General features: G+C 38.0%; 1 protein-coding gene across 1 annotated transcript in view; it reads left to right on the forward strand.

Moving 5' to 3' along the window:
* LOC127435661 (N-acetyl-beta-glucosaminyl-glycoprotein 4-beta-N-acetylgalactosaminyltransferase 1-like) overlaps positions 1 to 26,821 on the forward strand; it is a 217,485-nt gene that overhangs the window by 122,246 nt on the left and 68,418 nt on the right. The window contains exons 4-6 of the mRNA XM_051689294.1: positions 8,081 to 8,176; positions 11,781 to 11,871; positions 12,246 to 12,346. Of these exons, the coding sequence (XP_051545254.1) occupies positions 8,081 to 8,176; positions 11,781 to 11,871; positions 12,246 to 12,346 (288 nt within the window). The remainder of the gene's footprint in view (positions 1 to 8,080; positions 8,177 to 11,780; positions 11,872 to 12,245; positions 12,347 to 26,821) is intronic.

Here is a 26,821-nt window from a genome sequence, read left to right on the forward strand (position 1 = left end):
AAAATTGACCAAAAAGGGACATATTTACATATTTAGAAATATTTTGATATTTAAAACATTGTTTTTCATGTCATTCATACGATTTTAAAGCCTTAAAATGAAGGTATCTTTCCTTATTTTATCATTTCTTTCATTTATTTGAAGTTAAATATGTAAAAATGACTAAGAAATATGACAGATTATTTGACAATTAATCGTGAAAGCCCTAAAAGTGACAATTAATTGCCATAGTCCTAAATAATACAATTAATTGTCATAATCACAATTATTTGTTTGACAATTAATCGTCAGCCAAATTTCATAATTGTGGCAGCCCGAGTTACCATTGTTCGCTCTGACAAGCTCTGCAGTACTTCCAATAGGAATGAATGGGAGACTGGCTCGTTTGGGGAAAATATTCTCATAAACTGCGTGTATCCTCTCTTGAGAAATGGCAACAACATTATTTTTTAAATAATTTCTATACAATTTTGCTTAAAACTACTCAAACACACATTACTCCCATAGATTGTCAATGGAAAAAAGCAAACACTTGATTGGTCAGAGACTTTAAGTCGGGGCTCAGCGAAGGATCAATAATACAGGACTAGTCATTTAGGAAGCCCACCAAAACCATCTAGTAAATTTTGAAAATATGTAGATTTGCACATCTATAAAAGATATGGGAAGTATAACTATTTGTGACTATATGGTTAGTTGCATTTTATTATTTGCATTTAGCCTTGTTTTTTTCCCTGCTGTCTGCAATCAGAACAAACCAATTATTCATGACTCATTTTAGAGGGCATGACCCACCAGTTGAGTGCCACTGATATAGCTCTATCTAACCAAACACAAACATCTTCAATAAACCCCATATCCACATGGATCACTGCCGATGTAGCTTGTATAAATACGGTCTAAACTGACTCCAGAGAGCAAACTTTCATTAGATACCCACAGATTCACAATTGCAGTGCACATCACGTTTCCGGTGCCTGATCCCAGAGGAATTAATTGTGACAAATGGTGCCACAGCTTGTCATTCTGAGTGGTGGCAGATAGTTTGTCTGTGTCATACAAAAACCTGCTTTTGTGGGACATGATTCCTCCGTGGGCTGCTATTATGCCTGAGACATGAGATGTTTGCAGTGAAGCAGGCCTCTGTGGTATTGAGAGGATTTATATCAATGGGACTCTACAGAGCTGAATGACTGAAGTGAAGGTCATGGACTTTTTTAGACGTACTCATGGGATACACTGTTTGTTCTTAGAAATATAACACGTTCCTGGGGAACAAATGGTGATTCTTTGCACCTGGGCACAACGAAAATATCTTTTCTGGCTCGTTAAAATTTGTACAAACTGATTTTTCATGCCAGTGAGTGTTGACACTATCACTTACACCTTGCCCTAACCACACGCAATGCGACTTTCCAGAAAGAAGCAATTTGCCTGTCCACACTTAACGTGAAACTATTGCGCAATGTGACAACCTTCCAATCAGAAGATATTTGATGTGTAATGTGGAGCGGGGTTTTGGACCAATGAGATTTCACATTAAGTTAGATATTATTTTGTAGCAATGCCGACCAAAGTCCTATCCCAAACACACACTTTGCAGCATAGTCATTCGTTTTGACGTGACATGAACGACAGTGACCTTTGCCGATGCGTATAAGCAGTCAGTGCATTTGCATTTCAGTAGTCGCACAGACTATGTTTCAGACCTAATTCGGACTTAAGCTAAATGTGGATCAGACTTTATTGCAGAAGTCTGACTTTATTGCTAAATCCGATCAGTTAGGCTTGTTCAGACAGAGTAGTCGGTACAAAAAAAGAATTGGATTAATCGGATTTCAAACAACATGTAGATGTGGTTTGGATTGGATTTGCAAACATCAGATTTCATGTGTTTTTTTGTTGTTCAGACAGCAAAAAACTATAGATTTGAGTCGGATACGGCAAAAAGTCTGATTTTGCAGCCTGCCTGAACCAAGCCCAAGTTTATCCAAATGGGCAAGTGACTAGCCATTTTTTCTTAGCATGGTCAGACATGCATTCCAGAGAATGTTATAGAGAAAATACATATCAAATAATGCAGAAAACAAGAGGCTAATGTCTGCACGCCCCTATAGGCCACTGTAATGTTAGGCCAACTCATTCTTCTCAAATTGCATCAGGACAGCTTCTGGGAAACAGCATGGTTTCTATTAATTAATTAATTAATGAGAGAGTGTAATTACTGTCATCACTCAATGTGAGGCCATATGTCTTCATAAAGGGCATGAATGAGTGATTGGTCAAAAGATCAATAAATGGATACATAAAGCTGCACAATACACAAATACCAGTCCATTTAAAGTATTGCATTTCCCTATACTCAGGTGGAATACAATTGATGAATGTATGGGTGTACTGAATGACATTGTTAAAGGTGATTTTTTTTTTTTTTTGGTTACCAAGTTTCATGGAGGATTCTTTTGCCTTTCTGGCAATGAGTCATCATTATCATGATATAAAAGTTAGAACTCAAGAACTGAGAACTGAGGAAAATGGCTTGTTGTGCGTCTTTGTTTTTGGAAGAAACCTAATTTGGAGAAAATCGGCATTGTTGCGAGGTAGATTGAAAATGTTTTTATGTATGTGACGAGGAGGAGGGCATGGCCATGATTGCGCACAGCCAGAGGAACCGCTGCCGTCCACCGAAGAAGGGGTGGAGCGGTTCCATCTGCCAGGGGCCGGAGGACTCACTGCTGTCCGCCTGGGGAGGAGCAAGCTGGCATCCGCCAGAGGGCGGAGGAGCAGTTGAGGACCAGGTGACAGCGCATCCGGGAGCTGGCGAGCAAGTTCTTCGCTCTCTCTCCTCTCTCTCTTTCTCTCTCTCTGTGTCCCCACTTCCCCTTTCCCTCTCCCCACGCCTCCCCTCGTCTCTCCCCCAGGTTCACAGGAGGCGGGGTGGACCACCAGTCAAACAGAACGGTGGTGCCCTGGCCTGAATTGGATGGGGGAGGAGTGTGATGAGGAGGAGGGCTTGGCCGGGCCGTGATGGTGCACGGCCGGCGCTGAATCAGCTGATCAGCGGGAGAGCGTGATAAAGGGGAGCCGGAGGCGCCAGTTCAAGAGAGAGAGAGACGCACACGGCAGCTCTGCATGTGTGTCTGTTCGTTTATGTTTTATGTTGTTTTAAGTTCATTTATATAATTAAAGTTTATGTTGACTGTTCAGCCAGTTCCTGCCACCTCCTTGCCTGTCACTATACTGTTACAATGTTATAAATAAAATACAGAAAACTATAGTGAAACCATACAGTAATCAAGGCCACTGATTGTTTTTCGCTAATTGAACAAAAAAGAATACTATTTATTTATATTTATTTACATATACCATATAAGCAATGCATAGCAATAAACAAAGATTTTTACCTACATACAGTATATCTTTTATATAGTATAAAGATATTTACCTTCAAATACATTTTCCACTGACTCAGTATTTTGAAAGGATTCATGTAAATCTCAACTCTAGTTTTGATACAGATTGCTGAATAAACACAATAAAGAATATAATTCCATTATATTTAGTTATAAATACCATATTATCAATACATAGCAATAAACAAAGATATTCACCTATACAAATATTTTCAGCTGAATCAGTGTTTTGAAATGATTCATGTAAATCTCAACTCTAGTTTTGATACTGATTGCTAAATAAACACAATAAAAAATGTTTTTAAATATATTTATTTACAGAAAAAGCGAACAGTTAGAAAAAAAATGATTCACGTAAATCTCAACTCTTGATTCAGATTTCTAAATAAACACAATGAAGAATATTTTTTCATCATATTTATTTATATATACCAACAAAGCAATAAACTGCTATTTACCTACATATATCTTTTCGCTGAATCAGTGTTTTGAACAGATTCATTGAAGTGAACAGTTAGAAAGAAATGATACACGTAAGTCTTAACACTAGTCTTGATTCAGACCAATTTAGCTAGCTGTTTCAGACCAATCCGAAAAAATTGTTTGACCTGTTTTGACCCTTGATTATTTTCTTTTTAAGTAGGGAAATATTCAAAATGTAAAGGAAAAATACAGTATAGATATGTTTATAGATTAATGCCCTACAATCCTGTTGTTAACATTAATTGTATTTTCACAAAAGCAATGAATAATTTTTGAAGCATGCATCAGAGATATTTCATAAAGTTTGAGATTATATAAATATTTGAGACAGTTGCCATATTTACCCATGAAGGCAACTGAATTTAATCAAAAGCTGCCCTCAAAAATGAATGTGGTTACAACTAAAAATGAATGGCACTCTATGAAAATACAGTTTGTTCTGTATTGATGGTGTTTATTTATAGCAGTGGAATAACAAGGTTAATCTCAGTGGCCTAGCTTGTGGGCTGGTACTGAAGATAAAAGCTTATACCACAAATGAGAGACTGACTATAACTGAATCCAACAGGAAATTCAATAAAACTAGTTGTGAGGTTTGAATCGAAGTGCCCATTACCAACTACAAATGTTTTTGAAAGGTGTGTCTGCAAATCTTCTGACTATTCCTGTATGTTGGTAACTTTAATGATAATTAAAGTTCTCGGACGTAGATGTTCCCAAGAGTGTGACATGTTAAAGACAGGATGGAAATAGACGTGGCCTTAAATCACCATGTGGTAACTGCAACCCTGCTGTTAAAGAAATAGTTCACTTTAAAATGAAAATTCTTTCATCAATTCATTTTCCACCGGTACCTCTATTACAAAGTGCCCTTATTGTAGTCCTGGGAGTTTCTGTTGTGTGTGCAAATGTGGCATGTAACACAATTGTGTCTCTGATCTTCTTGTATTGATTGCACTTATAAAATTCGCTGAGGGAAAGAAAGGAATCAATTGTGAGCCAACAGCACGAAATAAACAAAAGCTCCCAGTTCTCTTCCATCTGATAGAATCTAATGTCCCCTGACAGATACAAAACAGCAAGAATAAAGTACATTTGGTTGAAAAGTCTAATGTGAATATGTCGGTTCAATTCATTGGGATTTAAAAGCTTTAACTGACATCGGCGAGAGTTGGCGTAGTAGGTATTGTGCGTGGTCAACCGTGCTTTACTAAGCTAACTGACGGTAATCATTTGTGACGTACCCCATCAGAAGCGAGTGCCATAAGCGCAATCTGAAGTGCAGGATTCGATTTTCTGTTGGGTTGGATAATGTTCTCATCTTCTCGCCTTTAGCTTCGGGCTATAACACCTCTGATCATACTCCTGTGTATGTTTTGTTGTTGTGTGTTTGTTCACAATTGTAGAGTGATTCCACACCCTTTAGAAGCTCTCATAAGCACATGGGACAATGTGCCAGAACACCAGTCATCTAAATTGTTGTCATGTTTTATAAATGTGTAACTTTCTACCTTATCATTGCCAGTAAACAGACATAATATATTTGTTAAAAAGTTAAAAAGGAAAAAAAGGTATTCTTCTCAAATCAGTGTCAATAAACAGCAGCTGTTGTGGCATGTTGTTTTAAAAGGTCAACATGTGTGAACAGTTTTTTTCCTGGGCATTAACGGTGGAAATGTTCAATAGCTTTTTTGTAGACATGACTTAAGGCAAGCCAAGGTCAACCAGGGGCCGGATTCATGAAAATATTCTTAAGAAAAAAAAGTACGAAAGTTCTTTGTATAAATTACATTATATATTAAGTTTTTTAAGAAGATACCTGGTTATAAATGTTGATGGTTGAAAGTAATAGACAAGAACATTCTTCAGATGTCTAGTAGGGCTTTGCATTTGCCACAGAGAGTGCCTCAGATAAGTGTTAAACAGTTTTCTTAATCCGTGTTTGTCTTGTTTCCGTTAAAAAAAGATTTAATTTTGTTGAGAAGCAAAATTACAGTATATTAAGTCTTGTTTTTAGAGACATCTAGCAAGATTTCTCATTTTACCCATGAATTAAGTAGGGATGATTCGATACCGATAATAAACCGCGCTCATGTACTCATATTTGTGCTTGTATAAATGCTCCGATACCATATGACATACAAATGTCATTACATAAACATTCAGCGCACAAATTAAAATCACATTATGTCCTATTGACATTATTTAACCACAAACTATATATTTATCTCATTAACTATGAATTAATGTGATAAATATATAATTTGCATGTGCGACACGCTTCATATGTGAGCACTTGTGAATGTGTGAAGACAGTGTTGTGCCGACGCCGGCTGCAACATACCGTGTAAAGCGCCTCCTTGGCTCAAACACAGAAAACGCCATCATGAGCATCACAGGCTCTGTTTGTAACAGATGACAGTGAACAGAGCGCAAATTCACCTTGAGGCATGAGGCACAAACAGAGTACATACCTTTTAAATTAAATAGCAGCCTTTGCTGTCACGTAGCAACCGCCTTTTCCGGACTGAAAAGCTGCCATCATATAATGGCATTAAATAAACTCTTGATATGGAGTTCAGGAAAAAAATTAAAAAATAGGTATGGGACTCGGTATCGGCGAGTACCAAAAATGAAGTATCAGTACTCAAACTCGTTCTCAACAAAAAAAATTATATCGGGACATCCCTAGAATTAAGTTTATTTTTCTTTATTGCTTGTTAAGAATAAACCTCAGTACATTTAGTCAGACTTGACTTGTTATCTTATGGCATTTTGCTTCTCAAGTAAATGTATCTTGTTTTATATATTTTTACTGAAAAAAACAACACAAAACACTGAGTAAAGCTCTATCCGAATGGGATTAGTTTTTTGGACAAATGTCTGTAAAATAATTGTTATTGCCGAAGTCTGTAATGTTTAATTTGCATGGGATAATCAATGTCTCTAGTAACTGCCGAGAAGGGCATGTTTTCATCATTAATGCACTGTCAAAACTTTCCCTCTACTATAATAAAACTGTGATCTTAGATATAGCAACTGCTGAAATAAAAAATGTAATTTAAACAATAACAGAAATATTCTGATACCTTGAAGGAGGTCCCATATTAATGTATTATGAGTTTACATAGTGACATTAACTGTAATAACTAAGGTATTTTGGTGAAAGCTATAGTTACTATGGTAAATTATTTTAAGGGTTAAACTTTACCATTAAATCTAAAAAGATCTATCACAGTATTTATTTAGCTGATTATTTTTGCAGCAATTACATTATTAAATATTAGCATTATGGGTCATTTATGTATTGGGAGATGCAAATGCTAGGCTCGGCTAGCTACTACAGAATAAATCTTAGCTTACTTAAATTGCCACAAGCCTTAATTGTCAGATAAGTTGTTTGAGTTTTCTTAATTTTTCATATCTTTGAGCTCTGCACCTCCATGCGATACTACCAAAAGATGAACTTCAAGTACAAGGAAAAAACAGTATTCAGGAGCACCTCCATACTTTAAACAATGCGAAATGTTTGGAAAAGTCTTTTCTCACAGGAGATTAGATTATATCCTTATATCAATTCACACGGGATTAGTATAAGGTTATTTTTAACACACAGTTCGTAAAAAGTCCAGAAAAATGTCTGACATGCCGATTCAGATGGGATTAAAATCTTGGAAATGATCGGCTGTATCTAGAAGGTAACCCTCCGGCAGACTAAGTCTCGCGAGAGTCTCATTCGCTGTTACTAAGCTTAGGTTTAGGGTTAGATTTAGTAGTAGGGTTAGTGTTAAGTTTAGGGGTAGGTGTAGGGTTTCTGTAGGACTCTAAATAAACACAAAAAACACAGTGTGTGAACATTCAGTGCAGCTCTCACGAGACATTAGGTAACTGGGGGGTTACCTTCTAGACAGCTCTGGTAATTATTACATTACCCCACATCCCCATATAAAACTAATTCTGTTCAAATAGGGCTTTAGAATTATTATTAAACACCTTAGGAAGTCTTTCCTTGTGACTGTCATCTTTGGCTTGCTCACTGGGGGTTTGAAAGGCACTGTGCTTTGTAAAGCTGCTTTGGAATATTAATTGTAATAAATGAAATTCAAGTTAATACACAAGTGTCTTCCCTGTTCTGATTTTCCTTACTTTTCCTACCCTCTCTTCTCTATCTGTCTTCTCCACAGTTTAAAGGTCAAGCAAACCTCCATGTGTTTGAAGACTGGTGTGGTTCCTCAGTCGCTCAGCTCAGGAAGAACCTGCATTTTCCTCTTTACCCCCATGTGAGTATATATGTGTTTTTAAAAGTTGAAGATCTTTTTAACCTGATACGACATCAAAAAAATATGGCGCTCCTACGCGAGACGCGCATTATGGTCAAAGATGTCTGTCTAGGGCATGTTTGCATAGCAAAACAATTACAAAACAGCACAGATGCACATAAAAACCAGAAGATTTCAAGAGGACAATTTTGATGCTGGTCTGTTGGTAGTTGAACTCAGTTAACTGAAATAGGGTGGAATTATAAATTGTGTTGAGTCATTTAATGAACAATGATGGAAACATAACTTTACATAAAATGCAAAATATAGAGGTATGAGTATATGGATATGATTTAGATATTTTAAATCTGTGCTGCATGGCATGGCAGCCATCATGACAGTACATTGTAGGAAAATTGTTAAGTTATGTGACAGTTAATCAGAGTGCTTTATAGTTCTGTGTTCAGTTATTTATGTGATAAGCAGACATGCCTGCGTCTTGCAGTACAGCGGTCATAAATTTGCATGGTGAGCCTGACCTGAAACAGTGGAGTGAAGTGAACGGTTGAAGGTAAATATTAGCAGAAGACAGTATACAAGCAGCGACATGATTCTTTTACAAGATCTTGACGGTTTTTTACACTTTGTTAGAAAATAGCAAGCCTTCTTCTGTGGTGTACTTGTAATGTGGACTTCAGTGAGTTTTTTATTTTATTTTATTTTTTTTTTTACCTTTAAATAACAAGGACTGCAGGATACAATTTGAGACAGCAACAAATGCAAAAATATGCTGAATGGAATGTTTTATTGAGTTGAATAATCATATACTGTAGATACACTGATGAGCCAAAACATTATGACCACTCACAGGTGAAGCAAATAATGTTGATCATCTCCTAACAAGGCCACATGTCAAGGTTTGGGTAGATTAGATGGAAAGCGAACAGTTAGTTCTTGTGGTCAACGTGTTGAATGCAGGAGAAATGGGCAGGAGTAAAGACCTGAGAGATTTTGACATGTGCCAAATTGTTATGGCCAGAGGACTGGGAGAGCATCTCTGAAATGGTAAGGCTAGTGGTGAGTACCTACTGACAGTGGGTAAACCACAAACCGGCAGCAGGTTGTTGGGCACCCAAGGCTCATCGATGCACAAGGCCAACGAAAGGCTATCCCATCTGGTCCGAACCAACAGAAGGTCTACTGTGGCACAAGTCACTGAAAATTTTAATAATGGTTATGGGAGGAATGTGTCACAACACACATTGCATCGCACCCTGCTGCGTATGGGGCTGCGTAGCTGCAGACAGGTCAGAGTGCCCATGATGACCCCTGTCCACCATTGAAAGCGCTTAAAATGGGCGCGCGAGCATCGGAACTGGATCTTGGAGCAGTGGAAGATGATTGTCTGGTCCAATGAGTCCCATTTTCTTTTACATCACGTGGATGGCCGTGTACGTGTGCACTGTTTACCTGGGGAAGTGATGGCACCAGGATGCACTGTGGGAAGATGAAAAGGAGTGGAGGGAGTGTGATGCTCTGGGCAATGTTCTGCTGGGAAACCCTGGGTCCGGCCATTCATGTGGACGTCAGTTTGACACATGCCACCTACCTAAACATTGTTGCAGACCAGGTAAATCTCTTCATGGCAATGGCATTCCCTGATGGCAGTGACCTCTTTCAGCAGGATAATGCACCCTGCCACACTGCACACATTGTTCAGGAACAGTTTGAGGAACATGATGAAGAGTTCAAGGTGTTGCCCTGGCCTCCAAATTCCCCAGATCTCAATCCGATTGAGCATCTGTGGGATGTGCTGGACCAACATATCCGATTCACAGCGGCTCCACCTCGTAACTTACAGGACTTGAAGGATCTGCTGCTGTTTTGCCAGCAAGTGGAGGACCAACAGCATATTAGCTAGGTGGTCATAATGTTTTGAATCACCAGTGTATATGAAGGGGTGAACAAGAGCAAGGCATTTTTAAGCAATATCACACATGCAAGAGTACTATTGCAAGCCCTCTCGACATTTAATTACATGCAGAATATGAAGTGTAGATATCTACAATTTAGTTTTCTCTAGTGAAAAATCTATCTAATTCTTAATATCAGCAAGAATTACTACTAGTTAAAGTGCTAATTTGATGTCATTACTTACAGAAATAACCAATCTTCAATGATCTACTGTCATTTTGTACCGTAAAGGTTGTGTTGAAGCTATTTAAGTATGAATGCATTTGTTTAGTATAAATTAAACATTCAGAGTTATTTGTTAGGTTATGATATTATGAAATCTGGACATATAATTTTTTGATTATGAATTATTGATATTGTGGTTTTGAATCTCAATTTTTTTTGATTATACTGTATTTCTGTTGTATTAATTTAATCAGCTGCCCTTTTGTTTATTATTATAATAAACTGTAGATTTGGTTGGTGTATTGAAAAATCTCAACCATCTCACTGTGTGGGTGACTTAATTTTATACTTTTGGATGAAAAAGCCCCTGCAGGTGGTAATTTACTTGAATTGTATGCTTCTCCTTAACTTTTCATTTAGGATTATGTGTTATTCATACCACCTGCAAGTAGAAAGTTCTCCAACCTCCTCAACTTTTGCTCTGCAAATTATTTTTGATTCTTTTTTAGGCAAGCCTGTTTTTTGAAACTCAGAGACCAAAAGATACTGTGCTAGCAGAATGCACCAAAAATGAAAAGCAGATGCAACCCAATTTTGTGATAATACTGTATTTCTTTGTGTATCTCTTATTCTCTGTCTCTTTTTCTCAGAACATTAAAAAAATAAAATAATAATAAAATAAAATCCAGGTAGATGACAAGACAGCTGAACCTCTAGTTTCAACCTTTTAAACAAGAATTACATGTCTATGTTTTTTATAGTGTGTTCACATACTGATTACTGATTTTCCGGTCCCACTTTATATTAGGTTTCTTTAGCTACTATGTACTAACATTCAGATTCATCCAATACAATGTATTTATTGTGTAATTACATGTTGTTCTGCAAAATTCTCAAGATTCACATTTGCTGCTACCAAGGTTGAGGTACGGGAAGGTTTAGGAGTAGGGTTATGGGTTAGGGCAGAGGTAAGTCTCAAGTATTTGCATTCAAATCTCAAGTCAAGTCCCAAGCATCAAGTCTTAAACAAGTCATTATTTCTCTTTGCCCAAATTAGTGTCCGAATATTCATTTCTAAAGTAATTACGCCCTCCATAGTATTAGCATGTTTTAGCACAATGTGGGGACTTCTCAGACGGTCCCTTACCAGGGTTTGTGACATCAAGTCATTCGACTTGAGTCCACAAACCCTGGGTTAGGGCTTAGGGGTTAGGTTAAGGGTTGGGTTAGGTTTAGGGGTAGGTGTAGGGTTAGGGGTTGGGGTTTAGGGGTTAGGGTAAAGGTTAGTGTTAGGTTAGTGGTTAGAGGTAAGGTTAACAGTGTGACTACAAATGCAATTAAATGCAGGTACTTTAAATGTAAGTACAATGCAAAAACACGTATGTACATAGTAAGTACATTGTATCAAATGCTTAAAGTAAGTACATAGTAGATAAAGACACCTAATAAAAAGTGAGTCCGATTTTTCTTTTTTATGCCTCTCCAGACAAGAACTACTGTAAAGAAATTGGCTGTGGCTCCCAAATGGAAGAACTACGGACTGAGACTATTTGGCTACATTCTACCTTACAAAGATGGTAAATACTCTTTTGTATGAAATGCCAAAGTTTCACAATTTGTAGAATTTCTAATCTGAAAAACAATCGCAGTGTATTTTTGTGGCCTTTTAATATACTTTTAGATGAAGTCATCCTACAAATGGCTTACCTATAGTTGAAGCTGGGATACGAACTGGGAAAATTGGGAAAAAAAATACATCAGCTTTAACTTTTTATATCGATTACAAGAGACTGTGTGGGTAAAATCCACCATCACAATGGTATCAATATACTTCACACACACCATATACAATCTGGCTCTTCCACAACCACACACACAGTTTATCAAAGAAGGGTAACTGCTTGAACTGTCACACACACACACTTAGTGTACATCTTTCTTGTTTGTCCAGGGGATTTTCAGTTTGCAGTGTCATCTGATGATAACTCAGAGTTCTGGATGAGTTCAGATGAAAGTCCTCTCAACGCTCGTCTACTGGCCTATGTGGGAAAGGTAAGTAGATTACGATTTTGAGTCTCTTATCATGTTTTTTTTTTTTAACCCTTACAATGATATAAGTTGTTAACAATGCTATGTAAATCCCTATATAGTCTGCATATTGTGTGTAAGCAATGTTTTAAATGTACTAGAAGTAGTAAGCCTCAATTTCTACAACCTTACATGTCTCGTAGTCCTCTATTTAATTTAAAAGACTGCTACTATACCACAAGTTTAAGATTTCTGCTATAGCCTCTTTTGTTTTAAAGGAATAGTTCATCCCAAAAGTTGTATGCATATTAATAACAACTTCTGTCTTTAGTCATGAAATGACTTCCAGTTTTATAGAGTGGGCGTAGTGGGCAGTGGAGGCAATTTCCTCAGACAAAGGACCTTGCTGGTACTGCATGGTAGATTTCATTTAGATTTATTCCCCAGTGGTATTAGTACTTAGAAGTGTAAATTTGCATGATAGGAGAGCACATTGGCTTTGTAAAACACAATTAGATCCTCAGCCAGAGGCCTGTGTGAGTGTATTGGGAATGTGTGGTTTACTAGAGTATTGATTACGTCTGCCTTACAATTGGCTTAGCGCACACATCAGCCGAAGACTCAATATCCTGTCACAGAGATGTGTGATCGATTAAATCGACGAGGCACTAAGGCATCTCTTCTTCTTAGAGAAGAATCACAGCTTGTTCAGTATTTTCCAAGCGACTTCTTGGGGTAGTGACGGATCTTTTCCAGCCACCTGTAAATTGAAAAATCCACCCAAATAGAAAAAACAGAATCACAGAGGGTCTAAAGAAAAGTAAACTAAATTGAAAGGACAATTGGAAAATAATATAGAAATTAAAATAAAAATATATTTATTAGTTTTATTTAAAATAAAGATTATTTATACACAAGTAATTTTTAAACAATGTAAATAAAAATAAATAATTTGAATTACAAATTCTAAACTATTATACTGCAACCCTGTGTGTCATTCACAAACCATATGCACATATCTGTGCTTAAACCTGTGTGCGAATGTTTTCAGGTCTAAAATCATGAGTCATCAATAAGTTTGCACTTACATTTATTCTTTGTAATTAACTTTTTTTTTTTTTATTGATTCCTACAAACATATATACAAGAGTTAAAAAAAAATATATATATATATATATATATATATATATATATATATAAGGAATCAATCAAACATTTAAACCCCACAACCACCCCTCCCAATCCCCAACCCCGCCCTGACCCCCAACAAACCCTGTGGTCACATAAAAGTATATGCACATGATTACAGACACACATAAAAATAAAAAGATAAAAAAAAATAAAAATAAAATAAAAAATAATAATAATAATAATTACACGTCCAATAATGTCAAATATCCGCCCCATTTCTCTATAAACAAATTACATTTCCCCAGTCTTCTAAACGACCCTTCTTCAAAGGCCGCCACCCTCCCCATCTCTGAGCACCACTCATGAAATGAGGGTGCTCAGACCGACCTCCAACCCCTTAAAATAACCTGTCTGGAGATCATGATTCTAGTTAGGACCCAACTCTTTATGTGCCTATTCTCAATGTCAATGACCGCCACATCACCCAAAATACAGAGCCTGCCCAATATATCACATACAAGACTCTGAACTTTCAACCAGAACTCCTGGATCTTAACACACCCCTAAAAGACATGGGTTATGTCTTCATCCTCTGACTGGCATCACCAGCAGGTGGGTGTGTCTTTAAGACCAAGCCTATTCAATCTAGAGGGGGTCCAATAAAATCGATGTAAAATCTTGAACTGCATAAGGCGCACCCTTGCATCTCTAGATGCAGACCTGATGTTTTTTAGAATCCTAGCCCACTCTTCCTCCTCGAATACCAAGTTTAAATCTTTCTCCCATAATCTCTTGAGGGAAGTTGAAGCTCCGTCCCCCAGACTCTGAATTAGCAGGGAATAATACACTGATGCCTCATGACCTTTTCCGAAAGCAGTAATCACCACTCCCAGAGTATCTGCCATTTTAGGGGGTTGTATGCTACTCCCAAAAATAATACAGAGCAGGTATCACAGCTGTAAATACCTATAAAACTGAGATCTGGGGATCCCAAAATGTTGAACCACATTTTCAAAGGATCTCAACACTCCACTCTCATATAGGTCACCGAGTGTAGTAACCCCCCTCACAATCTACTCTGACCAGCATAAAGGGGACTTATTAATACATAATTTGGGGTTAAGCCATAAGCTCAAGGCAACATTTAAATAAATGTCTGAATTAAACATTCTGGACACTTTTGTCCATACCGAGTGTAAATGCGAGATAACGGGTTGTAACTTCTCCGATTAGTTTGATAGAAAGGCTTTGCAATGGCGAAAGGACTTCCTGTTCAATACAAAACCAGGGAGGGTCTCTCTCAGGTGAAAGCGACCAATGAGCCAGATGTCTGAGACCGAACGCATAATAATAAAACAAAATCTTGAGTAGGCCTAGCCCAGGTTTATCAATCCGCCTATGTAGTTTACTGAAATGTAATCTGGGACATTTAACATTCCAAATGAAGGACTTCGCTATGTTATCAAACTGCATGAAATAAGAGAGGGGGACATCTATAGGGAGTGACTATAGCAGATAGTTGAATTTTGGAATACAATTCATTTTAATAACATTAACCTTCCCAATCATCAATAAACGTAATGAAGCCCACCTGCCCACATCATTCGAAAAACTTTTTATAAAAGGGTCAAAATTAACTCTAACTAAATCACACAAATTTGCTGGAAATAAAATACCCAAATACTTAATGCCCTGTTTGGGCCACTGGAAGGCACCTGGCTGAAAAGCCATTATCGGGCAGTACACTGTCAGAGACAATGCTTTGGATTTAGACCAATTAACTCTGTATCCCGAAAACTTAGAAAAGTAATTAATAATTCTGTGGAGGCAAAGCATAGATCTAGTAGGGTCAGAGACGAATAATAAAATATAATCTGCGTAAAGCAGAAGCTTATGCGCCACACCTCCCGCCATCATGCCTGGAAAATCATCCTCCTTTCTTATCGCGGATGCTAATGGTTCCAGAGCAAGACAGAACAATAATGGGGAAAGAGGGCAACCCTACCGGGTGCCCCTATTCAGAGTAAAATAATCTTAAATTAATACATTTGTTTGTACCGCCACTACCGGGTGTCTATAAAGTAACTTAATCCATTCAATAAAAGTATTCCCGAACCCGTACTTTCCAAAATCTTAAAAAGATAACCCCATTCTACCATATCAAACGCCTTTTTGGTGTCAAGTGAGATGGCAGCAACCGGAGTCTGATCATTCACCACTGACCACATGATATTGATGAAATGCATAATGTTATCAGAAGAGCTGCAGCCCCGAATGAACCCCACCTGATCTATATGTATAAGAGATGTCAGAACTTTACTTAATTGGTTAGCCAAAGTTTTTGTCCTTTTTAAGAATCAGACTGACACAGGCTTGTGTCATGGTTGGTGAAAGCTTTCCATTCTTTAATGATTCAGTATAAACTTCTAACAAAAGTGGAGCCAGTTCTGTAGCATAAGATCTAAAAAATTCAGTGGCAAAGCCATCTGACCCCGGAGACTTGCCTGTAGGCAGGGCCTTAATTACCTCGTCAAGCTCCTCTAAGTTTATCTCAGAATCAATAGAATTTTTTTGCTCAGTCGTCAGTTTAGGGAGATCTAATGATTCCACAAAGTTTCTAATATCTTCATCAGTAGATGAAAACATGGAACTATAAATATCAAGATAGAATTCTATAAAAGCATTATTAATATCAATGACCGAGGTAAAAATTTCACACGTACATTTATTCTAATTTTAAGCAACAATTTTAGAATCAACTCAAACTACATGTACACAGATATCCCAGACTCCTGGGGCCTGATGTATAAATGTTGCATACTCATAAAATGGGCATTGAAATGTGTGTATATAATTTCATGTGCACATATCAGAATTTATACAAAAATAAACTTGATGTAAATATATGTGCACTGTCCGTACGTTCTTGACTGTACGTATGCACTCTTTTACTAGTGTGTGTGTGTATATGAAATGGCATCTCCAACTGGACATAGGCAAATAAACTGAACAGACTGATTTAAAAGAGCCCATATTATGCTAATTTACAGGTTCATTTTATTTTGGGGGTCTACTAGAATAGGTTTACATGCTTTTTAAAGCTGTAAACACTACTGTAACTATGGTAACAGTGGCGTCGGTTTTTGCCATACCAGCTCTAGCCCGATTCCGATAATGAAATAATGAAAGTTTGGAAGAACAAGATGATCAACCCGAACCACCTTCTCAAGCACGACTTGAGCAGAATGTTTCACAGTGGTAAGTTTTAATTTTGTAGCTTTCTTACAAGTACACTGTTGATTATTGTGAACCTAAAAGACACATAGTGCATCTAAATTAATCATCTTTTGCTGGAATGGGTGTAGCCAAACTTTTTTCGCCCGAGATATGAACGGAGAACAGAGGCTTAATCCCGATTGGACATTACCAGGGGTATTATAGAGTTAGTGAGCAAGTTAGCCATGGACTACCAATAGTGGCCGTAACATTACAGCTTGTAATTATATAAGACTCTTGAGATTGACCATTTTGTCACACAGTTTTAGGTAAAAGCCGGCCCACAGCTGAATAGTAAACCGTAACCAAAACAATAACATTACATAGCAAGTTAGCCGAGCACTACCGTGGATTGCAGACGTAAAATTACCATTTGTAAAAATAAATCCATCTCCACACTTGATCATTATTCATGATAGTAAGAACGACAAACAATCTGCATAATTCTACACAGTTGTAGGTAAAAGTGGGCCCGCAGCTGATTAGCAAAACTATTTCAACACAATAAAATTAGCTAGCCGGTTAGCAGAGGCCTACAGCAGTGCACTGGGTGTACACCGTAGCTACAACACAAAACTCCGCATTTGAACTCTCGGTAGCAGATAAATCCACAAATAATCAAACATGCTTGCAGGCTGTGATTCTGAAGCACCAGATTGTCCCAACAAAGTGAGAATTGCTCCATTTTTCAGGAGTAACTGTCTTGAAAATCCGGCATTGTTTGTGGTTGTACTGCTAAATAATTAAAATCAATTTTAACCACTGATTCTTCAATTTGTCTGCCGTTGCAAGTCCAAACAAAGAGGTTTTGCTTTCGCAGTGAAGAAAACAGCGTCTTCTCGACATGGCGACAACACTAACCCAACTCATCCTGGCCTCTGCTATAACTACTTTTGTTTGAGGGCGGGCAAAGTAGCCCTTTGGTGGGCATTATGCAAATGTGTCACATAGTGACGTAGATACTTTACGGAAGAAATGGCTGGACTACAATCCAGCTGTTTCTTGTAGTTCTTGAGCAGTGTTTTCTGTGGGAGAGAATAACTCCCTTTTGCATGGACTTTGTGCTCTGTAACTTTGCAGACCTTTTACATGCACAAACAGCTATATTACACACTAAAGGAAAGGTAAAATCCCTAAAAGCATAATACAGCCTCTTTAAACTCCGCTTTTCTTTTAATAAACTACATTAAAAAAGTATAGAGTTCAGCACTTGAATAAGAAATAACTGTTATTCAGCCGATATTAGGCTATATTCATTTTACATAACTAATTAAAATTATGCTTAATACACTCAAAAGTGATTTCCCAATTGTGTGAGAAAAAGACAATTAAATAAAATAGGCTAATAATAATATAAAACAGTACCTGTATTCTATACTGTATATAAAAAGATTAATTCTCTGTAAGTCTTAATATACAATTATGTTTCTCAGGTAAATTGGTTTTGTTTAACCTCTTCAACTCTGTGGGTTTAAAAGGGGGCGCTATTTCACAGAAAAGATTATGCTTAAAATGTTTAAGTCTGCGAATACATATGGGGTATCATTTGAAAGCTTAGAATCTGAACTTTTCATAGCCATCACTTCTGCATTTTTTTATACATAAAATAATGAAATAAGGCCTGAAGCATTTGCATCGTGAATCAGCGCCACCTAGAGGTCATGTGGTAGAAATATTAATATGAATATAAAAGTCTTTCAAATAGCACTTAATTAGACAAATAATATATCAAATGAAAGCACTCATTTTCAGGGATGCGACTGTACTGTTTATTTTGTTGCCCAAATACCACAGTTTGAACGATCTTCAAAAGAATCACAAAGTGAAATATGATATTTGTAAGACATCAAATACAAATGTCCCTTTAATGCATTGATCACTGCTTCTGTAAGCCACAAATAGTTAAAAACTTTATATCTGCTTTTACTTTGGGCAGTTTTCTAAAAAAAAAAAAAAAAGAAATAGCCATTTTTTACTTGTCTGTGAGCTTGCTTGTGTGAATAATCCAATGTTATATCTTAGATGTCCAGAACAAAATATGCTGTCTAGCAGGAAAAGCATGATAAACAAATCATCTGAAAATATGTTATTGACTGTTGATGATAAAATGTTATACATCAAGAAAGGGGAGGATCTCAGCTTTCTAATGACACCTAGATTGAGCTTCTAGTCCACTCAGAGGCCATGATATTCAATGAAACAATGGGGGTAGTGCATGAACTGATAATTAGACGAATGTCTATGGACGAGCACATCTATGAGGGCTAAAATATGTTAGAGCGCCACCTACATTTCAGATCGGCATTTTGTGATGGAAGAAAAAAATATTTTTTATTTTTTCTAGTTTCTTGCACAGTTAAACACAGCACTATAATGTGTCTGGATGGCAATATGTATATGGTAATTATGTGTTTTGTAAAATGATATGTATTGTAAAAATAGGCATTGTATGATCCATATATGGTTATTTCAGGGAGGATATGGGGTGGGAAATAAATCACATGCATGTACACAATCTTCTCCTAGCTGGGATTTATAAAGGGAACTTTGTACACAGGTTCTGGCATACATACAGTTTTATACATATGAAAACTTTTGTGCGTACACAAAATCTGACTTTTCTGCACACGCACACTTCTAGTTTTAAATGAGGCCCCTGGTGGCCTTAGAAATATACATTGTGTTAAGCAAAAAAATATTGTATCTAGATATTTTATTATTAAAAATTGAGTTACTAAGTAACACTACGATAATAATACTTATTCATTTAGAATAAAAATGATTCATCAACATTAGAATGAGGGTAATGACAAGCTGAATCCAATAATAATTTTGCATGAGAACAATTTCTGTGCAAATAAGCATGATTGTGCACAATTATTAGTGAATGAGACTTATTAGTTTTTGAGTGCACAAATATAAGTTCGGGAGCACCGGAACAACTTCTAAACAAATGTCTCAAGGCTGAACTCCATTTAGCAAGGTGAGACAATTTTTTTGTTTCAATTTTAAGGTGACTACTTTAAAATTGTGAATGAAGAGGAACAAAAAAGCTGTGAGTAGAGAACACACACACACACTATGGCAATATAGCAATATAGCAATATTTGGCTTTAGTATAATAGCAGTGTGACTCCAATGCTCCTTTATTTTCTCTGTTTGCCCTCTTTCCATTTATTCAAGACTCCAGGGTCGCAGATAGCCGAAATGAGTTTCTTCAATGTAATTCAATGTTTGCGGGAAGGTCACGTGTCTCAGAAACACACTGAATAATATAAAGACAAAAGGAGCACTAGGGTAACCCTATAGCCATTTATCACACAGAAATACCATAGTCATCTCATCTCTAAATACCAAAAATACATGACAGTTGCCAGGTTCTCCATACTGTAGCACTGCCATTGTCCAAAGAAAGTGTGTTGCTAAATTGGCTAGTTGCCAAATGCAAATTCCGATCCTAAAAACGTAGTACATTTTTCTGCAACATGAAATAATTATTTTTTAAAAAGTGTGATTTATGGAAGCGCAAATATACAAAGATGAGCCAAAACCACCTGCCTAATATGCTGGTGCCGATCCGCCAAGGCATGAACTCTACAAGACCCTTGATCTGGCACCAAAACATTAGCAGCAGATCCTTCAAGTCCCTTAAGTTACGAGGTGAAGCCACCATGGATCTGACATGTTGGTCCAGCACATCCCACAGATGCTCAATTGGATTGAGATCTGGGGAATTTGGAGGTCAGGGCAACAAACTGAACTCTTCATCATGTTCCTCAAACCATTCCAAAACAATGTGTGCAGTGTGGCAGGGCGCATTATCCTGCTGAAAAAGGCCACTGCCATCAGAGTATGCCATAGCCATGAAGGGGTGTACCTGGTCTGCAATAATGTTTAGGTAGGTGGCACATGTCAAATTAGTCTCGTGTAGCCAGACCTATGACTGCGGCATAGGTCTGGGGTCTATAGCTGCTTCAATTGGCCAAGAACTGCCCATTTAGACAGAAAACGTTGTTAAGTGAGTCTCCATGAGCGACTGCACAGAAAACACACAGGAAAATAGCGGAAAATGTGTAAAGAGTCTAAGTACTGCAAGGAAAAGCTCATTATAAAGAATTTCACATACATAACTAGGTAAACAAAGCAGAATATGCAGCTCTGCTCATATATATCCACTTTACTTTCTGCTACGTGCCTCAAATGAAACTCTGAATATCTTTAAAGCTTTGATGTCACGGGGGTCACGTGATGCCATGCAAGAAGTAGACATGTGAGCGACGAGCTCTGCGCACTTTGCTAAATTTTTTATTATTTTCATGTTATAATCTAGAGAAATGTGATACACCCAGTTACACATTTTCTCTTTGAGGCAAAACATGGCAAAGAAGTCAAAATCCTCTGGCTCTGGAGACATTAAAAGACACTTACGTGTTCAGGATGAAAGCCCCGACAGGCCTACAGACCAGGGACTCGATTTGCATTGACGGAAGATTACATTTGCAGTGAGTTCCCGGCCAGTTTGAGAGTGGACACAATGGATGACCACAAAATATCTACATGCTCACACAAAGGATGTCTTTTATAAAGTTGATGGATTGAGTAAGTCATAGTATATACTTTTATGCAGCCTCTGAGTGAATTGACTCGACCATCCGAGGAACCGGGATGCCGGTTTTGTTTCTTTTTGTATTGGTTCCGCCTAGCGGCTGGAGCTTGTTCTATTGAATAACACTCCTTTGGAACAGCTGTGGATTAATCTGTATGTTCTTCGTGCTTATTCCTCCTGCTGGCTGGAGTTTGTTTTGTTGAGTATTTTTACGGGACATTGGAATGATTACGTCATCTGCTGATAACAGCTGGCTCACTGAACATTCGTTTGTCTGTCCGAGGAATCTGAACGGTTTTATATCAGCTGAAATTTGTCTTGTGGAAGATTACACCTTTGAGACAGTTCAGTGAATTAATCTACATGTTCTTTGTGTTCATTCTTCCTATTGGCTAGGGTTTATTTTACAAAGTATTTCTGTTCTGTAATTTTGCCTCACAAATTTGAGCAATACGATGGCAAAGTTGTCGTGGGGGCTCGTGGGCGTTCATGGACTCTTTGAGTTTAAAGAGATTGAAGCCGGTTGGCGGGGTTAATGCGCACGTTTTTCTTTTTTCTGTTGGTTTTGTTCAAGGGGAAGTTCGGGGTTTGATTGTTTCACTAATGGGGAATGTGGTCTGTATAATTTTGTTTTTAACACACAATAAATTTGTTCTACTATATCAAAATGTCAAATGTTAATATGAGTGGATTGTCTCTCTCCACATGGAATGTAAATGGGTTGGGCACCCCATAAAAAGAAGGAAAGTTATTTCTTTTCTTAAGCTTAAGAAATATGATATAGTCTTTCTTCAAGAAACTCATCTTTCCCCGCAGGAAGCTGAAAAATTTAGGAAGATATGGGATGGACATGTCTTCTTTAGTGCTGGCTCAAGTAAGAGTAGGGGGGTCATTATACTGATAAATAAACATCTACAATTCAAATTTCTCAAAAGATTAAAGATAAAATAGGAAGAGCCATTATTGTTTTAGCAGACATTCAGGGGCAAAAATTGATTTTGGCTAATATTTATGCACTTAACGCTGATGATCAGGGCTTTTTTATAGATCTTGAGGGGATGTTGCAGGCTGCTGGCACCCCTCATGATATAATATTGGGAGGAGACTTTAATCTATTGATGGATTCAGTCCTTGATCATAGTAAAGCAAAAGTGTGTAAGCCCCCTAGAGCAACAGTGACACTTCACAGGATGTGTAAAAATCTTGGTCTTGTAGATATTTGGCGACTTTTGAACCCATCTGGGAGGGACTATACATTTTTTTCATCAGTTCATAAGATTTATTCTAGAATAGATTTTTTTAAATATCTAAATCCTCATTTCATCTGTTGTTGATTGCTCAATTGGAAACATCTTAGTCTCAGATCACACCCTGGTGAGTTTAGAGGTGTTGCCACACACAGAGAAAAAGAAATCATATAGTTGGCGCTTTAATGTATCCCTTTTGCAAAATCCTGATTTCCAACAAATGTTAAAGACTGAAATCAATATTTATATGGAGACCAACTGGTCCTCATTATCCTCTGTGGGCATGGCTTGGGAGGCACTTAAGGCAGTTCTTAGGGGTTGGATCATACAGTATGCCTCATTCATCAAAAAATCTAACTCGTGGAGTTAGAAGGGAATATTAAAAATGCAGAGGCAGAGCTGAAGCACCAAATGTCATCTGATGGCCTCAGAGAACTGACCCGATTGAAATACAAATATAATACTATTTTGTCACAGAAAGTGGAGTTTTGGTTATTCAGGGCAAGGCAGTCATACTTTGAGTCAGGGGACAAAGCAGGGAAGCTTTTGGCTAGATATATAAAGCAGATAGAGTCTTTTTCTATCATTCCCTCAGTGAAATCTGCTGGTGGTGAAATTTTTACCTCGGCCATTGATATTAATAATGCTTTTAAAGAATTCTATATTGATCTTTATAGCTCCACATCTTCGTCTACTGATGAAGATATAAGAAAATTTGTGGAACCATTAGAGCTTCCTAAATTGATGACTGAGCAAAAAAATTCTCTTGATTCTGAGATAACCTTGGAGGAGCTTGACGAGGTAATTAATTCCTTACCTACAGGCAAGGCTCACGGGCCAGACGGCTTTGCCGCTGAATTTTTTAGATCTTATGCTACAGAATTGGCTCCACTTTTGTTAGAAGTATATACAGAATCAATAAAGAATGGAAAACTTCCCCCAACCATGACGCAAGCCCGGATCAGTCTGATTCTTAAAAAGGACAAAGATCCAAGCGAGTGTAAAAGTTACCGCCCAATTTCCCTGATCCAGCTAGATGTAAAAATGATGGCAAAAATTCTGGCTAACCGATTAAGTAAAGTTATGACATCTCTTATACATATAGATCAGGTGGGGTTTATTCGGGGCCGCAGCTCTTCTGATAACATAAGACGTTTCATCAATATCATGTGGTCAGTGGCGAATGAACAGACTCCGGTCGCTGCCATCTCACTTGACGCCGAAATGGCTTTTGATATGGTAGAATGGGATTATCTTTTTAAGATTTTGGAAATGTATGGGTTTGGAAATACTTTTATTGGATGGATTAAGTTACTTTATAGACACCCTGTAGCAGCGGTACAAACAAATGGATTAATTTCAGATTATTTTACTCTGGATAGGGGCACTCGGCAGGGTTGCCCACTTTCCCCATTATTGTTCTATCTTGCCCTGGAACCATTAGCTGCCGCAATAAGAAGGGAAGATGATTTTCCAGGGGTGATGGTGGGAGGAATGGCGCATAAGCTTTTACTTTACGCAGATTATATTTTATTATTCGTCTCCGACTCCACTAGATCTATGCCTTGCCTCCACGGAATTATCAGTTCCTTTTCTAAATTTTCGGGATACAGAGTCAATTGGTCTAAATCTGAAACATTGGCTCTGACATTGTACTGCCCAGTAACAGCTTTCCAGCCGGGCGTCTTCCAGTGGCCCAAACAGGGCAATAAGTATTTGGGCATTTTATTTCCAGCAAATTTGTGTGATTTAGTTAGAGTTAATTTTGACCCCTTAATAAAAAGGTTTTCGGGTGATGTGGGCAGGTGGGCTTCATTACATTTTTTTTTTTAATTAATTTATCTTTATTCATCACACATTATACATTTGCACATATACAGTGAAATTCTTCTTTTTCACATATCCCAGCTAGGCTGGGGTCAGAGTGCAGGGTCAGCCATGATACAGCGCCCCTGGAGCAGATAGGGTCAAGGGCCTTGCTCAAGGGCCCAACAGTGGCATCTTGGCGGTGCTGGGGCTTGAACCCCCGACCTTCTGATCAGTAACCCAGAGCCTTAACCACTGAGCTACCACTGCCCCTATAAACTACCATTTATCTATGATTGAGAAGGTTAATGTTATTAAAATGAATTGTATTCCAAAATTCAACTACCTACTACAGTCTCTCCCCATTGAAGTTCCCCTCTTTTATTTTAAACAATTTGATAGTATTGCTAAATCCTTTATTTGGAATGGTAAACATCCTCGGATGCACTTTAACAAGTTACACAGGCCAGTTGACAAAGGTGGGTTAGGTCTTCCCAAGATTTTGTATTACTATTATGCTTTTGGTCTCAGACATTTGGCACATTGGTCACTTCCACCTGAGAGAACCCCTCCCTGGCTCTTTATTAAACAGGACGTCCTTGCCCCTATCTTGCTATTGCAAAGTCTTTCCACCAAGCTGTCCACAGAAGTAAAGACACATCCCGTCATCTCACACATGCATTTAGTGTGGACAAAAGTTTCTCGCGTGTTCAACTCTGATATTTATCTGAACGTTGCAGCAAGTATTTGGTTAAACACGAAATTGTGCATTAACAAGTCCCCTTTCTGCTGGACAGAATGGATTGAGAAGGGTGTTACTACACTGGGTGACCTGTATAAAAATGGAGCATTGAGATCCTTTGAAAATATTATACAGTTTGGGATTCCCAGATCTAAATTTTTTAGGTAGTTACAGCTGCGCCATCTACTCTGTACCACCTTTGGGTGTAGTACGCAGCCCCCTAAAGCGGCAGACACTCTTGAGATGGTGCTTGCTTCTTTTAGAAAAGGTCATGAAGCTTCAACGTACTATTCCTGGCTAATTCAGAGTCTAGGGGATGGGGTTTTAACATCTCTTAAGAAGTTATGTGAGAGAGACCTGAATTTAGTACTAGAAGATGGAGAATGGAGTAGGATTTTTAAAAATGTAAAGTCTATGTCTAGGGATGCAAGGGTGCGCCTCATTCAATTTAAGATTCTGCATCGTCTTTATTGGACCCTCTCTAGAATGTACAAGCTTGGCCTTAAAGACACACATTGCGGGCGATGCCAGTTGGAGGATGGGGACATGGCCCATGTTTTTTGGTCCTGTGTTGAGATTCAGGAGTTTTGGTCTGGGGTTTAGAGATTTGTCTGCGAGATCATGGACACTCAGATTTTATTCTGCCCCAGTCTTTGTATTTTGGGTGATGGGGCAGGTATTAATATTATAAATGAACATATAAAAAACTGGGTCCTTACCTGCGTGATGATCGGCAGGCAAGTGATACTCAGGGGATGGAAGTTGCCGGGTGCACCCTCATTTCATGAGTGGTGCACCGAGATGGTTAGAGTGGCGGCTTTTGAAGAGTTATCATATAGACTACTGGGCAGGTTGGGTGATTATGGCAGGAAGTGGGGCACTTATTTGGCCTTCCTGGGGGAGTAGTGGAGAGGGACAATTGGGTAATTTCTGTAATTAATATATGGAATCTTTGTTCTTTTTTTTTTGTTGTTGTTGTTGGTTAATTTCTTTATGTCTTTTTATGTCATAGAGTATTATTTTTGAACTGCATGTTTATATGTGTGTCTGTTGCTATTTAATGTCTGACCACTGGGATGTATGTTGGTTGATGGTGGGGGGGGGGCATATATGGTTAAAAGTTGATTCCGAGTTTTCATGTGTTGTATGTGTTCATTTTAATTTTGGAATCAATAAAATGGTTAATGACAAAAAAAGATTTGATGTCACTAACATGGTAAACTTGGGCAAATTCTGTGATTATTTCGTCCTCAAAAGTGCTCATTGTATCAACATGGAACCTTGTAAACATGACTCGGCTTCCAGGCGGACTGATAATAAGTTTTGTGTGCTATAAGCATCAGACGTTTAGTACACAGACTGTGTGTGTGCTGTCTGAAGTGAGACTAGTGTCAAATTGATGTCCACATGAACGTCCGGACCCAGGGTTTCCCAGCAGAACATTGCCCAGAGCATCACACTCCCTCATCCGGCTTGCCGTCTTCCCAGAGTGCATCCTGGTGCCATCACTTCCCCAGGTTAACAGAGCACACATACACGGCCATCCACATGATGTTAAAGAAAACGGGACTCTACCAATGCTCCAAGGTCCAGTTCCGATGCTCGCGTGCACATTATAGGTGCTTTCGATGATGAATAAGGGTCATCATGGGCACTCTGACAACACTGTGTGTTGTGACACATTCCTCCCG

The sequence above is a fragment of the Myxocyprinus asiaticus genome, chromosome 46 (assembly GCF_019703515.2).
Source record: "Myxocyprinus asiaticus isolate MX2 ecotype Aquarium Trade chromosome 46, UBuf_Myxa_2, whole genome shotgun sequence".
NCBI lineage: Eukaryota > Metazoa > Chordata > Actinopteri > Cypriniformes > Catostomidae > Myxocyprinus > Myxocyprinus asiaticus.